Raw genomic sequence first — 14,207 nt, 5'->3', positions numbered from 1 at the left:
AATGAGTATGCAGTTATAATATCATTCTGCATAGACCTTTTGTTGAAGGTGTATTAGCCACAGTTGCTAAGTATTTATTGTGATCCCAGTTCTCCACTATTCTATGTAACTCTGTGCTAAGTGTACTTTTGTGTGTTTAGTTTTGCACATGAGTCTGAGATAAATTTAAGACAAGTTTTTAAACAAAGGTTTTTCTAGGTCAGAATATTTAATTCTTTCAAGTTAGTATAATGTATATGTGGAAAGAAAAATGTTTTTCTAGGCTGTGAATATTAAAATTTGAATGGGAAGCACTTTTATTAAAACTTTGTTCAATTTACCAAAAAAAATGTATCTAATATTACGTGTTTTTGAAGTTCTTGGCTAGCAACAATAGCATAATTGTCTCTGGTTTGAATCCTGGTGGTCCCTGAAGCTGATCCCTGGGCCAGAATCATTAGGACTATTTAAGAACATAGTCTCCTGGGCTCCTCCCTCTGAGTCAGAACCTCTCTGACTATCTAATGGGGCTGATGCTCTCAGCAGCATGAGAATCACACTGGTACATTCCATGACCCTTCTCACAGTGTGTTCGTTCTATCTTGCCTGTACATGGCAACCTATGTACCCATCTGGAAGCTCCCTAACAACATAGACATCAGACACATCCAATGTTCCCATATGTATCCTAGAATGATTCAGTGCCAGCAAATAGTTCAAACATGTTTCAAAATTAAGTGATTTTTAGTTGAGAATAGCTTTATGCACATTTCTAACTTTTCACGCTTAACAATTTAACACTGTGGTGGTTAATCTAAATAGTCAATTTGACTGAATCCAGAGACACTAAGAGTATCAGTAAGCACACTTCCAGAAAGGACCAGTAAGTGAGAGAACAAGGACATCTAGGTTGAATAGCATCATCCAACAGCTGGGAACCCACTGGGTAGAATTAACGGAAAAGTGTATCAGTCAGCACATACAAGCTCCACTCTTCCTGAATGAGAAGAGTTCAGCTGTTGCTACTATCACAAGCACAGACCCCAGCTTCTCTAGCCTTTCCATACAGATGCATACCAACAATCTCCAGGGTGCTTGCAGGCCTTCACTTCAGACTGGTGCTACATTATCACCCCACATCCCTTATTCTGAGGCTTCTGGTTTTTTGGAATGAGAAACTACTGTTTTCTCAGTAGACAGCCATCATTCGACTATCCAGCCTCTAATCATGTAAATCAATCCAATAAAGTTATGTATTGTATGTACATATGTATGTGTGCATGTATGTGTGTATGTATGTATTTTCTGTTTGTCCCATTCTTCTAGAAGACCCTAACTCATAGTACTTTTAAATAACCGGATACATCTGCTTTACTGACTGAACCACAAGTGGTCTCCAGAAAAAAAGCAATTGGTCTGAATCATTACTATCAGAAAGAAGAGCTTCCTATTCTCCCCCCGAGAGCCAGCAGCCTCCAAAGCTCAAATGGCCAGGTTAACCTGCTGACTGAGTCAGTAACTGCCACGGTCCTGTGACATCCCAGCACATTACTGGACCACCTCTGGGGCTGAGGCTGATGCCAGACAATCTGCACTCCCGCCTCCTCTCCTAAGGTGGATGCTGTGGAAGCCCAATCTCAGCCTCACGTAGCAGGGCAGACCAGGGCTCTGTTGGCAGGCACTCCATACTGGGCATACCCCTGCCACTGTAGGTGAGTGAGAACACAGAATGGACACTCACTTCACTGTAAGTCAATCTGTGGTCACTGTACGAAGCACCTGCTCCCTCTACAGTCAGAGGGTGGAAGGTAAAGGAGAAACTACCTAACACCGCATAGCCCTTAGTTTCTGCAGAAGTCAGAGGAGGCCAAGCTGCCACAAAACATGCCAAGGGATCTCTGAGTCTTCCTGCCTGAATTCTTTGATGTTTAAGTTCTCTAATGGCAGCCACAAAAGTCTTTACTGCAGCAAATGTTTGACATTTTTGGCTTTATGTTATTCCCTCTCTGTGGCTTAGGGATGGAAGACATTATTTCTTCAGAGAATAAATGAAGCTCATTCAGCAGGAAGGCTCAAAGGGTGAAGGTGCCACTCAAGAGGGGGTGCTGTGAGTTTGATCCTCAGAACCCATGTAAAGGGGGGGCTGTCTGCTGAATTATTCTCAGTCCTCCTCATGTACTCTGTGGCATGTGCCCACCCATACAATAGCAATCAATACATTCTTTAAAGAATAAAAACTATCTACCTAGAATGCCCATCATCACAGGCTTGATGATTCTGGCAAGAATCGTCAAAAGGACTGTTCTCTGATGGCATGACAAAGGCTGCCTGTCCCCCATCCCTGAGCCATCCAGATAGGAACTATGCTTCCTCCATTATTCTGCGGATTCACAGTTATTGTAATGGAGTTCACGGGCATTTGTAGCACAACCAGCCCAACTGTGGAAGTTTTGTGTTTTAAAAGTAATTGCACTTGGGAAAATGGCCACGGCCTATGCCTGAGTCATGACTCAATTTCTCTTTCTCTTTCCCTTTCTCTTTCCTAATCCCACCCAGAATCACTCAATCCCCAGGTTACAGATGAAACTTTCTTTCCTTTCCCCATGGAAAAAACTGAGGACAATGGGACCTTTGGGACAAAATTTGTCTTCCATGTCTGAAGGACCTACTGTGTGCTCTCTGGTATGTTATAAGGTTTATACTGTTCCAAATTTAGTGCTTTATACAATCCTTGAAACTGTTAGACAAAGCAGAAATTCAATGCAGATTCCAAGGAAGACTTCTGTATATTACATGAAGAGATGTTTGGAAAACGAGTCCATGGCTATACACCAGACTCAAAATGATTTGAATGCATGCTCCAGTATGGAACACTGTCAAAACGAAGCTCCAGTTAACACAAACATGAACTCCCTTACCAAGCCAGCCGCCAGTGATACAGAAAGGGGAAATCTGTTAACCCTGCTCTGAGTCACAGAAAAAGTGAGGGCTACAATGCAAAGTAGCACCTTCCAGACTTTCAGGGCTGTGCTTTAACAACTTGCCAAGTAACCCCCAGAGGACATCACTGTCATTCTTTCTTGTAGATGGCAAAGAGATGTTCTTAGGGGGTTTGTGAAAGATACTTAATGTCCTAACACACTCACTGGGCACCTGGGTACTTCCAAAACACATGGGCTGATGTCCATATGAGAAGTTTCATGATTTTGTTTTGTTTTTTTTTGTTTTGTTTTGTTTTTGTGACAAATTTAAATTATCTAAATTTAAATTATCTCGGTTCTAGTGACATTCTGATATGTCTCAGTGGCCACAGTGACTAACATACCCTATTATTATAGAAAACAAGCTGTAGTAGTCAGAGCAAAACAAATAACAACCTGAGCAATCTTGGGTTCACACCCACTACAAGGCCAAAGAAGAGACTGCTTTCCTTGTTTCTATGGCAACAGAGAAGTGCTCAAAGTCCTGAAAGTAGCCAGTTTCTTATATTTAATGAGGGTCATCCTGTGAGCTTCCTCCATGGACTGGTTGTTTTAGAAGCACATGTTCCCATCATCTACGTACCTGTAGCTATAACTCAAAGCCCCTTCCCTTATGAGTAATATCCAATGATCAACAGACTAAGGTGTCATTAGTTTCTAGGTGTGGGGTAGAGAAATTCCTCAGTGCACACGAGTGCTTACTGTGTAAGCCCCCACATGAACACATGCCTGTAACCCCATAGCTATTGGGGTAAGAGATGGGAGAATTGTTGAGGGCTCACTGTTTGCCAGCCCAGATCGAGATTTAGTGAGAGACCCTGGCTCAAAGGAATAGGACAGAGGAGGATAGCCCAAGGCTCCTCTGACCTCACACACATGTCTATGCATATACCACACATACATACACTGTGATGGATAATCTCCACTGTCAGCTTGGCACACCCGGGAAAAAGGAAACCCAATTGAGCAAAAGCCTATGTCAGACTGGCTTGCAGGCATGTCTGTGTGGCATTGTTGAAGGTTGATTGATGTGGGAGAGTTCAGTTCACTCTGGGCAGTGCCTCCTGGGGCAGATGGTCCTGGGGCAAAGATTGTAAGGCCAGAGGACTAGAAAGTCAAGAATGGCTCATAAAGACAGGGAAACTACATCTATGATACCTGTATTTATTTGCCTAAATAAGACCTGAACAATGACAATGCCAATAGATATGATAACATGGAAGGGTCTTATTTCACTGCACCCCCTAATTAGTTATCCAATACCAAGTGGTCTGACTTAAAACCATATACATTCAAGCAACACTCAGCAGACTCAGCGGATTATATTTGCATATTTATACGTTTGTACTTGTATGTGGCTGACTGAAGAAAAAAAGGCCATGCCTTTGAGGGAGAGTGGGAGTGGGTAAAGAGGTATTGGAAGGAGGAAGGAAAGAGGGGAAATCATGTAATTATATTTTAATTACTTATTTATTAAAAAAGAGAAAGCCAGATGACCATGAACATGAAAGCTAGCCAATAAATAGCTTTTCTCCATGGTTCCTGCCTGCTCCTGCTTTATTTCCTGCTCGGCTTCCCTCAATGGTAGACTATAATCAGGACCTGTAATACAAGTAAGCCATTTTCCCCCCAGGTTGTTTTAGTCAGTGTTGTATCACAACAGCAGAGACACACCATAACCAAACACACATGCATAGATACACAAGGAAGTTGCCTGTGATGAGAAGTAATTTTAGGTAGCAAGCAGTTTATCAGTCTGTTTGTGGCCAACCCTTAAATGCTTTATAAGCATTCTCTGCAGGTGCCAGGGCAGGAACACCTAATGCAGGGTCATCCAACCTTGATGCCCTTGTTCAGTCTTGTAATTGGAGAACCTGGAAAAGGGCTATTAGAACTTCATAGTGTATGCAGCTTTTCTTTAGCAATCTAGCCTAAACAAGAAGTTTAGGTGATCCCTGTGAGTTCCAGGCTTGCCTGCTCTACATAGCAAGTTCCAGGAAAACCAGGACTACACAGACAGACCCTTTCACAAACAAACAAACAAACAAACACATCTAAGCTTACATTAATCTTCACAATCAAGGTGTCCAAATGTCTTACTCCAGGCTTAAGAGTAAGTTCACTAGAGGAAAGAAACAGAATTTATCTCTACTTTCCAACTGATGATGATTTTAATTGTATGTGTTTATGTAAATTACTATAGCTGTTATGGGGAATAGTAAGAAAGTACTTCAAAAAACTAAAAATGGTTATGGTCCAGCTATTTCACATCTGGGTGTATAGTCAAAAGAAATGTAATCAGTGTATCAATGGGATACCTGCAGGCTCAAGCTTATTCCTATGTCCCTCCATGGTTTAGAGCACTGGCTGCTCTTGCAGAGGACCAGGGTTTGATTCCCAGCACCCACACATGGCTGCTCACACTATCCCTAACTCTAGCTCTGGGTGATCTGACACCCCTTCTGGCCTCGGTGGACACCAGGCACACACAGTACACAGACATACATGTAGGCCAAATATCCATACACATAAAATAATTAAAAAATAAAAGTTAACTTATATAAAATCATTTACACAGTACTTTTTAAAGTAAAAAATCAACAATTTAAAGAAAATACATTTCCTAACTGTTCCACTTCTCCAAATCAACTACATTCAACATTTTTGCTAATTTTTTTTTATTACTTGCTCTTTTTCTGTATCACATGTGTATACAACTCTATTTTAGTTTCATATTTTTACACTATCTATGACCTTCTTGGGGAATTTGAATTTTGTTTTGTTGTTCCTGTCTCTGTCCATCTCTCTCCCTGTTCCACTCTCTTGCTCCTCCCTTCTCTTTTCTCTCTCTTTCCTCTACCTTGCCAATATAGTTACACTACAAATAATCAGATCTTTAAATCATTATGACCAAACAAATGCCATACACACAATGTATGTAGGCTACATTTCCTTTCTGAGCTTTTGTTTGTTTTTCCAGGAGTTGATAATTGCCTGGGTATTTTTACATTGCTTTTTTTTTTTTTTTTTTTTTTCCTTTCTGGTTGTTTCTCTCTAATCCATCCCTAAACTTTTCAAAGAAACTCTAATCCTTCTCCAAACTCTCACAATAGCTGGATTCAGTGGGTTATCATTAGTTCCACATCTCTTTGGCATACCCCATTCATCCTTGAAGTCCCCTGGCCCAGCCAAGTTTGAATGGATTGTTCTCCAGGCCTGTTGCCCCGTTGCCATTCAGAGACCTTCCTTTACTATCACATCCTGAAGCCCTTGTCATCTTCTGTGTTTATCCGCATCACGTGTAGCCCCTGTCTCACTCCTTCTTGATCAACTGCCACGTTTTCATACAGCATGACTTCTAAGAACTTCCTAAGAGAAGTCATGAGACACAGGTGTTTTTGAGACATACTTTCTGAAGTTGTATGTTTGAAAGTGGCTCAATTTCCTCTCTCTTGCTTGATGGTATTGGTTTGGATAGTTTTTTCTTTTTTTAGATCGGTACTTGATTCATGGTTGAGAAGATATGGAAAAAATCTAGGTTCAAATTTTATTATCTTCTAGCCCCTCGTATTATTGAGAAACTAAGAAAACATTATTTTTCCTGATATTTTATACATGTTCTGTCTTATTCTCTCTAGACCTATCAATTTCTTCTTTTCTGTTCATCCTGAAATTTCTTTAATTAAATTCTAAATCACTTTGATTGATTTTTTTTTCTTATTGCTTGTTTCACTCTGGAAATTATTCTTAATTCTAGTGAATTTTCCATCATGCTTTTTTATTTTAATTTTCATGACTTTGTATTATTTTATGGATATTCCTTTTCATTTGTTTCTGTAAGATTCTCTAACATATTTTAAGAATTTAGTGATAGGATAATTTTCCTTTCTTCCTTATAATGTGTTTTCTGTGGCTTTTACTTATTTCTATCTTGATCTTTCTCTGTTTGGTTAGACATGAGGAACATTACACATGTGTGATATAAGGGAGATACATGTTCCATCTGGCTATCTGTTCAAATCTACGTGTTAAACATTACAAGCCAAGTTGAGCCCTTTCTGTAAATTTGGTATTATCAACTGGCAGGTCTGGTCTTTGCCATTTTGTTGGGAGGATATCCACATTCATAAGAATCTTAGTCTGGTAAATGCCCTGGGTGATGTCCTCTGAATAGACCCATCAGCATGGATGAAGTAGGTAAGTGAAGTGGTGTTTGGGGTTTTTATTATTCAACATTGAGCTTCCTTCTGTTTTCATCACATCTGTGATGTGGGTAAATGATGCATGTCTTTTGTGTCCCTGAATCCAGAGCGTTTGTCACTTAATGTCCATTGTTCTTTATTCACATTGTCAACCAATCCTTAGAGCAGGGTGTGGGTGAGGAAGGATTGGTGAAAACTCCTAACAAAGAGTAGTGACTGTTTCCCTACAGAAAAATGCCATTGATGATCTCTATATTCTTGCCGTCTCCTTTGACTATATTGCTTTTGTTTTTATAATTAAAATTCCTAAAACATTCACTCAAAATTTGAAAGAAAAAAACCTCAGTCGTTTTCATCTAGGATCTTTAAGAACTCTTGTGTGAAAAAATCTATTGTGGAATGCTGAAAGTTATCACAGCTGGGCTTTTTGGATTAAAAAAATGAAGAAGCAAAAAAAAAAAAAAATAGGGCTTTATCATTGAAGCACAGAAATCCCATTTATAGAGACTGACAATGCAAAGACATTTCAGCTTTGTTTTTCAGACCAAATCTCTTCCAAGAACTGACTGACCTTCAGAGTGGCAGGCCTTTCAGCTTCACTGAGAGTAATTTGTTTTGGTAGGACCCACTGGACAGGGAGATTCCTTTTCCAGGGACTTTAAGCCTATTTGTTCACTGCCTGGCTACCTTTATTATTATTATTATTGTTATTATTATTATTATTATTGGTTTTTCGAGACAGGTTTTCTCTGTATTGTCTTGGAGCCTGTCCTGGAACTCGCTCTGTAGACCAGGCTGGCCTCAAACTCACAGAGATTTGCCTACCTCTGCCTCCTATGTGCTGGGATTAAAGGTGTGTGCCAACAACACCCAGCCCCCAACTACCACTTTGATCAGAAAGGACTACGAAGCATCATTTTCTTCATCCTTGGAGACTGGAAGTCGCTTGTAACAATAATAAAGGTTTCTGCCTTGAGTGTCCTAGCTGTTATGCCAGACCTTTCCATCTCTATTAGCCTCAGCCTCAGCCTCCTCCTCTGTAAAATGCAGAATGTGGACCAGAGCATCTGTGAGGTTCCTGCAAAGCTTTCTACTTCTTGGCTATTCTAGTAGAAACAAAAAGATAACTAGAGTTTGGAATTTGAAGAAGCTGACTTACCTAGAGAGGTACAACCCAGGACATTTTCCAAACACCCAACCAAGGCTTCAATATCACTGTCCTGTCAATGCAAGTAGAATGTTTAGTGACAGAAACATGTTTATACGACATTTAGACACAGCACATACATAAAATCATTTGCAAAGTTGCTTTATTTTTTAAAGAAAATATATTACACTCACACACAAAATTGTGTAAATGTATGCATTCCAATCTACAGATTGCCTGATCATTCTTTCGGATGGGAAGGGTGGATGTTAACACTGTCAATAGTGGGCTTTAGTGTTTGGTTTTGAGGGTGCGGGGAAAGTGCTCTGCACTGAACCCAGGCCAAACCTTACAAGTGGTTTCAACCAAAAGACAAGTACCTGAAAGCTCTGATTTCATCTTTTGTTTTGTGCTTTCCAAATTCTCCTTAGAAATAAAGTATGATTTTAATTTTTAAATATACTAAGTGCTATAATAATAAAAACCAATATTTTATTAACCCATAGTCCAGCAGGAATGAATGGAAGGTTTTTTCTACATCTTTGGAAATCTGTGACCTTCAAGAAGTTACAAATCAAATAATTATCCTCATCATTTACCTCAGTCCTCAAGGAAAGCCAGCTATTTCCCATGGGAGTTGGGGAAATTTCAGAACTATACTAGATAGCAAATACATTCTTTGATGCAAAATAAATATCTCTTCTCCACCCAGCAGGTGCAAGTAATCCAAAATAGCATCCTAATAATGTGGGAAAATGGAACCTCTTAATTATTTTCGGGTTCATGGCTACATTGAGGGGTATTTATCATTTACTGCATTTCAAGTCAAACTAACATTTCCCATTGCAGCAACTGTTTGAGGGTCTTAGGAGAAGCCACAAGAATATGGCGGGCTACTCTAACACATTCCATAAGCATGTTGGACTTCATTTTTTAACATTCTCTGAAGTGGGGGCAGCTGTTTCTCATGCATATTGTAAAACTGAGCATCATATCATGCTCAGAATACATAGAAGAGACAGTGATAAGGAGGGCTTGCCAGGTTAGTGCTGGTCAATGTGGTCAAATACCAAACATACCAAATAAAAATTCTTGGTGACTAGCCCAGGAATAGGGAGGGAGTTAGCAGACAGAACCAAAGAAGGCAACAGACTCTTCCTTCTGTGCCAACCTTGTGTCATAGACTCTCCAGAGAGGCATCCTCCACTAGAGGGGGCACTATCTGTGTATGATGTATGTCATCTGATGACACCAACCAAGGCAGTTCAGGTTCTAAGCCTGGCTCCTCTACTGGGTGCACTGGTCAGTAGCTTAACTTCCCAGTGCTTAGCTTGTTTGTGTTAAATATGTATGAGTGTTTTGCCTGCACATGTGTGCCTGGTGCCTGAAGCCAGTGGATCCCAAGACTAGAGTTACATATTGTTGTAGCTGTAATGTGGGTGCTGGACCATTTGTGATAGTGTGTGTGTGTGTATGTGTGTGTGTGTGTAGGCCAAGAAATTAAAGATCATGGCACTGGTGTATTTGATTGCTAGAGTGCTCCCAATTTCTGGTTCATAGATTATACCTTGAGTGTTCAGGGATAGAACATTTTTGGGTTTACTTCATAAGATCAAAGTCCATTTATCAGGGCTTCATGACGTAATCAACCCCTAAGGCTAATATCTCAAACCATGTCCTTGGTGATTCTGTCTGAGGGAGACCCAAACATGCAGACCACAGCCTGAATTAGCTAACAGTCAAGGAGCCTCGCAGCTTGAAGCCCCTGTTCTTCTGACTGAAGATGGACAGTGAGGGGGATAGGCCATTTACAAATACTGCTACCACAGTCCCTTCCCTTCTGGTGTTCCCACCCCATTCCTCCCATAAACAGGTGGAGTCTGTTCACCTGTCTCTGGATCTGAATTGACTCCATAGTTTGCTTTTCCCAATAGCACATAACAAACCGTACTGCCTTGATTTATTACTCCATAGGGAGCCAGCAACCAGGCTCTCCTGTTGGAGAGATTGCATGGCCAGAGGTTCCAGAGCATGATACAATGACCCCAGCCAATAACTGTAACCAACAGCAAGAATTGTGATTCATACTCTCCTGGACCAGCTAAGCTCCCAGCTTACAACAATGTGGGCGACTGAACAGCACATGGAGTAGAAGAACTATTCAACGAGCACAGAAGGTACACAAAATCAATCTGGGGAGATGTCATGAGTAGTTTTCCCACCAGCCTGGTCCCACAGCTGTGCCAGCCCCAAATAACACACAGAGATGCTGTATTAGATATAAAGCTGTTGGCCTGTTACTAGCATTTCTTATTGGCCAGCTCAGTCTTAAATATTAACCCATCTCTATCAGTCTAAGTATTTCCACGTGGTCTTATCTTACCAGAGAGAGGGTCGGGACCTCTGTTCTTTCAAGTCTCTACATTGTGAATCTCTTCCTACCTCTCCCTGAATCCTCCTTGTCTCCTAGTCCCGCCTATCTTCCTTTCCTATTGGCCAACAGGGATTTATTCATTAACCAATAAGAGAAACACATTTACAGAATGACATCTCCCATCAGGGAGATAGCTCAGTGGGAAAGTGCTTGCAATGTAAAAGACCTGAACTTGGAGCCTCAGCAGCCATATAGAAAAGCCGGGTGTAGCAGTGTGCACCAGTAATCTCAGCACTAGGGAGGCAGAAACAAAGGGATGCCTGAGCTGCTGTCCATCCATCTCATCTAGCTGAACTGGTGAGCTCCAGGTGCAGAGAGAGACTCTGTCTCAAAAAAAAAAAAAAAAAAAAAAAAAAAAAGGTGGAAACTTTAAGGAAGAAACTCAATATCAACATCTGGCTTCCACAAGAACATGCACACACACACACACACACACACACACACACACCTTGAGAAATGCTAAGTCATTGTTTTAATCCACTAATTTTTGGTGTTGCTAGTTTACACAGAAAAGAATCATTGACATACCAAACAACTGAGGTTAACTGACCAAGTGTTTTAATTTTTAAAATCCCTAAAACTTATCACAACCTCTGGCTCATGAAAACTACCAACTGAACATAGATACACTTTTCTTCCTGCTTCTGTAATGCACAAAGAAGTGAATGACATCGACTCCATGGGTCAACATCTATCTCCAGGTAGGGTTCACTGCCATTCAAAGTCTTCGGTTGCTGGGTAGCAATATATTGAACCCATTTAATGTGGCTGTGATGTACATGTGTTTAGGACTTATCAGTTGGGATTAGGTAACCTAACAGGGAGCCCATCCCTGGAGAAGACTGACTTCCTCCTCTCAGCAGCCATAGATTGTATTTCAGATTTATAGAAGAGTTTCAAAGTCTCAACACCCATGCATCCTTCATCCCAGTGTCAGTATGGTCTTATGTGTACTTTATCATCTATGGGTTCACAGACATTTCTCAAGCTTAGTAATATTGATATTTTGGACCAGATAATTCTAATACACTGTATGATGTTCAGTAGCACCTGTGGCCTCAAACCAAGAAATGTCAGAAAAACTTTATCATAATACCGCCCCCACCTAAGTTGTGAAGACCCAGAATAGCAGGAAACGCTGCCAAACTTCCTCCATAGGGGACAAAATCTGCCCTGGTTGAGGTCTATTACTCAGTCAGTTAACCAACCAATCATTCAAATAATTGATCTACCTATCTATCTATATTTTGACATATACAGTTGTTTTTACCCCTGCTGGCCAAACCTCAATAATTTGAGGATCAGTAAAAACACAGCACCATCCTTCAAGCCAAACAACCACATCTTCCTGAGTTGGTCTGTACCTGCTCGGCAAAGCATGACAGTTGGGTTTCTTTACTGTTGACACTTCCTCAACAGGTTCAGGAGGGTCAGGAGATTCTCACTAGAGTGATCTAACTGTCCCAGTCAGGTTCCTGTGGCTGCTACAAACACCATGACCAAAAGCAACTTAGGGAGCAAAGGGTTCATTTCAGTCTTACAATTTAAAGTCCATCACTGAAGCTAGGCAGGAACCTAGAGGCAGAATCTGAAGTAGAGCCACTGAAGAACTCTGCTCATTGGCTTGCTCCCCATGGCCTGCTCAGCCTGCCTTATTATATACCCTGGACCACTTTCCTAAGGGAATCATTGCCCAAAGTGAGCTGGGCCTTCCCACATCAATCATTAATAATAAATAAATCAATAAATAAATGACAGACTTGACTATAGGCAGTCTGGTAAGGGTACTCCCTCAATAAAGTTCCCCTCTTTCCAAATATTCTAGTTTGTGTCAACTTGACAAAAAATTAATGATACCAACCACTCCTCCCAACCAACTGTATGCAATTCTCCCCTAACTGAATGTAGTTTTGGGGTGTTGAGGTGGCACAGGAGTATATAGGCTGGGGATGACTAGGGGAAATGGACTCCATGAGGAAGTCATTACCTCTGCTCAGTGTCTACCTTGAGTGTGGCTGCTTTAGAGATACCCATGCTCCTGCCCCAAATGATCTCTCACCCATGCTCTGTAAGTAAACCCAATAAACTTATTGGTTCCCTAGGAGTAGCTTTGGTGGAACTGAACTTTGGTTTGCCATTGGGGCTTTGGAAGGGAGGGGGCAGACACTGCCTAGTCTCCTTCAAGGAGAAAAGTCTTGCAATAGATGCCAATTGCACTTGTTTTTTTCCCCAACATAATACTTTTATTAATTACTTGGAAATTTGGTACAATGCACCCTGGTCACATTTGCTTACTATTCCTTCCAGGTCTACCCTCCCACTCTTGTATCCCCCACTAAAGAAAACTACACTAAGTCCAATTTGTGTTACCCAAACACTCAGTGGAGCATGGTCAAACTCCCAGTGTCTAACCCTTAAAGAAAACCGAGTCTTTACCATCCCCACTCCATATCTGCTAGAAGCCATCAACTGTGAAGAGTTATACTTCAGCATCTTTATTTCAGTTTTTAAGGACTTTCTTCAGTAGAAAGAAGGAAACAGTCCTTCCAAGTGTACTTTCTTTCTTTCTTTCTTTTTTAAAGATTTATTTATTGTGTTTACAATGCTCTGCTTACATGTCTGCTTCATCACCAGAAGAGGGCACCAGACCCGATTACAGATGGCTGTGAGCCACCATGTGGTTGCTGGGAATTGAACTCAGGACCTTTGGAAGAGTAACCAGTGCTCTTAACCTCTGAGCCATCTCTCCAGCCCCCCAAGTGTACTTTCTATAGTTAATTTAAACTTTCTCTATTTTCAAAAATAGACAATTAACAAAATCTGCACCTACATTTTTCTAATAAATAAAAATTAAGGAAAGGCAAAGAGCTTGTTCCTGTGATTCCAGAAATTATCACATATCTAAACATAACTGGTTCTGGGAGAAGTACATGGAAGTGAATGCTAAGGCTTCCTGTGGGTGTCTCCTGCTGTCCTGTCCCCTGTGGGCACACAAACAGAGTCATGGGCACAGAAAACATCTGTTAGGATTATGCAATGAGGAGGTTGGCTGTTGACAAAGATGTTCACAGTTCCTTATTATTTCACAATTCATTGAATTTTGGTGAATTTAAGTGTCCTGAGAGAACGACTGTATCTCAATGGATGACAAATTATACTGCCATTCACCTTTAATCATGTGAGTCAAGTGCATGGAAGATAGATTTTCTAATGCTCTGGAAATGGTAAAAGTGACTCCTTTTAAAATGAATTTATATGTTCAAGTCCCCATTTCCAGAGCATTGACCTCTCCAGAAACAGGAAGAACCTTCAAGGCATGAAGAAATGCACCCCCCCAACAAGAAGGCTCAGTTATGAAAACTGCCCTGCACATTCAAATTCAAAATCAAATGAACAGATTTTCTATATCTGCTGTTCATATTCTCCACAGGTTTGCTCTCCCCTCTAAAGCTATGTGGTCCATG

At 40.8% G+C, this 14,207-nt stretch overlaps 1 protein-coding gene across 4 annotated transcripts in view; it reads right to left on the bottom strand.

The window, feature by feature from the left end:
• Positions 1–14,207, bottom strand: part of Nek11 (NIMA related kinase 11) — a 212,526-nt gene that overhangs the window by 36,824 nt on the left and 161,495 nt on the right. For all 4 annotated transcript variants that reach the window (XM_051205802.1, XM_051205792.1, XM_051205809.1 and 1 more), the window contains one exon: positions 8,322–8,382. In XM_051205802.1, coding sequence (XP_051061759.1) covers positions 8,322–8,382 — 61 coding nt within the window. The remainder of the gene's footprint in view (positions 1–8,321; positions 8,383–14,207) is intronic.

Source organism: Phodopus roborovskii, unplaced genomic scaffold (genome assembly GCF_943737965.1).
Source record: "Phodopus roborovskii unplaced genomic scaffold, PHOROB, whole genome shotgun sequence".
NCBI lineage: Eukaryota > Metazoa > Chordata > Mammalia > Rodentia > Cricetidae > Phodopus > Phodopus roborovskii.
This window is presented reverse-complemented; position numbering and strand designations above follow the sequence as displayed.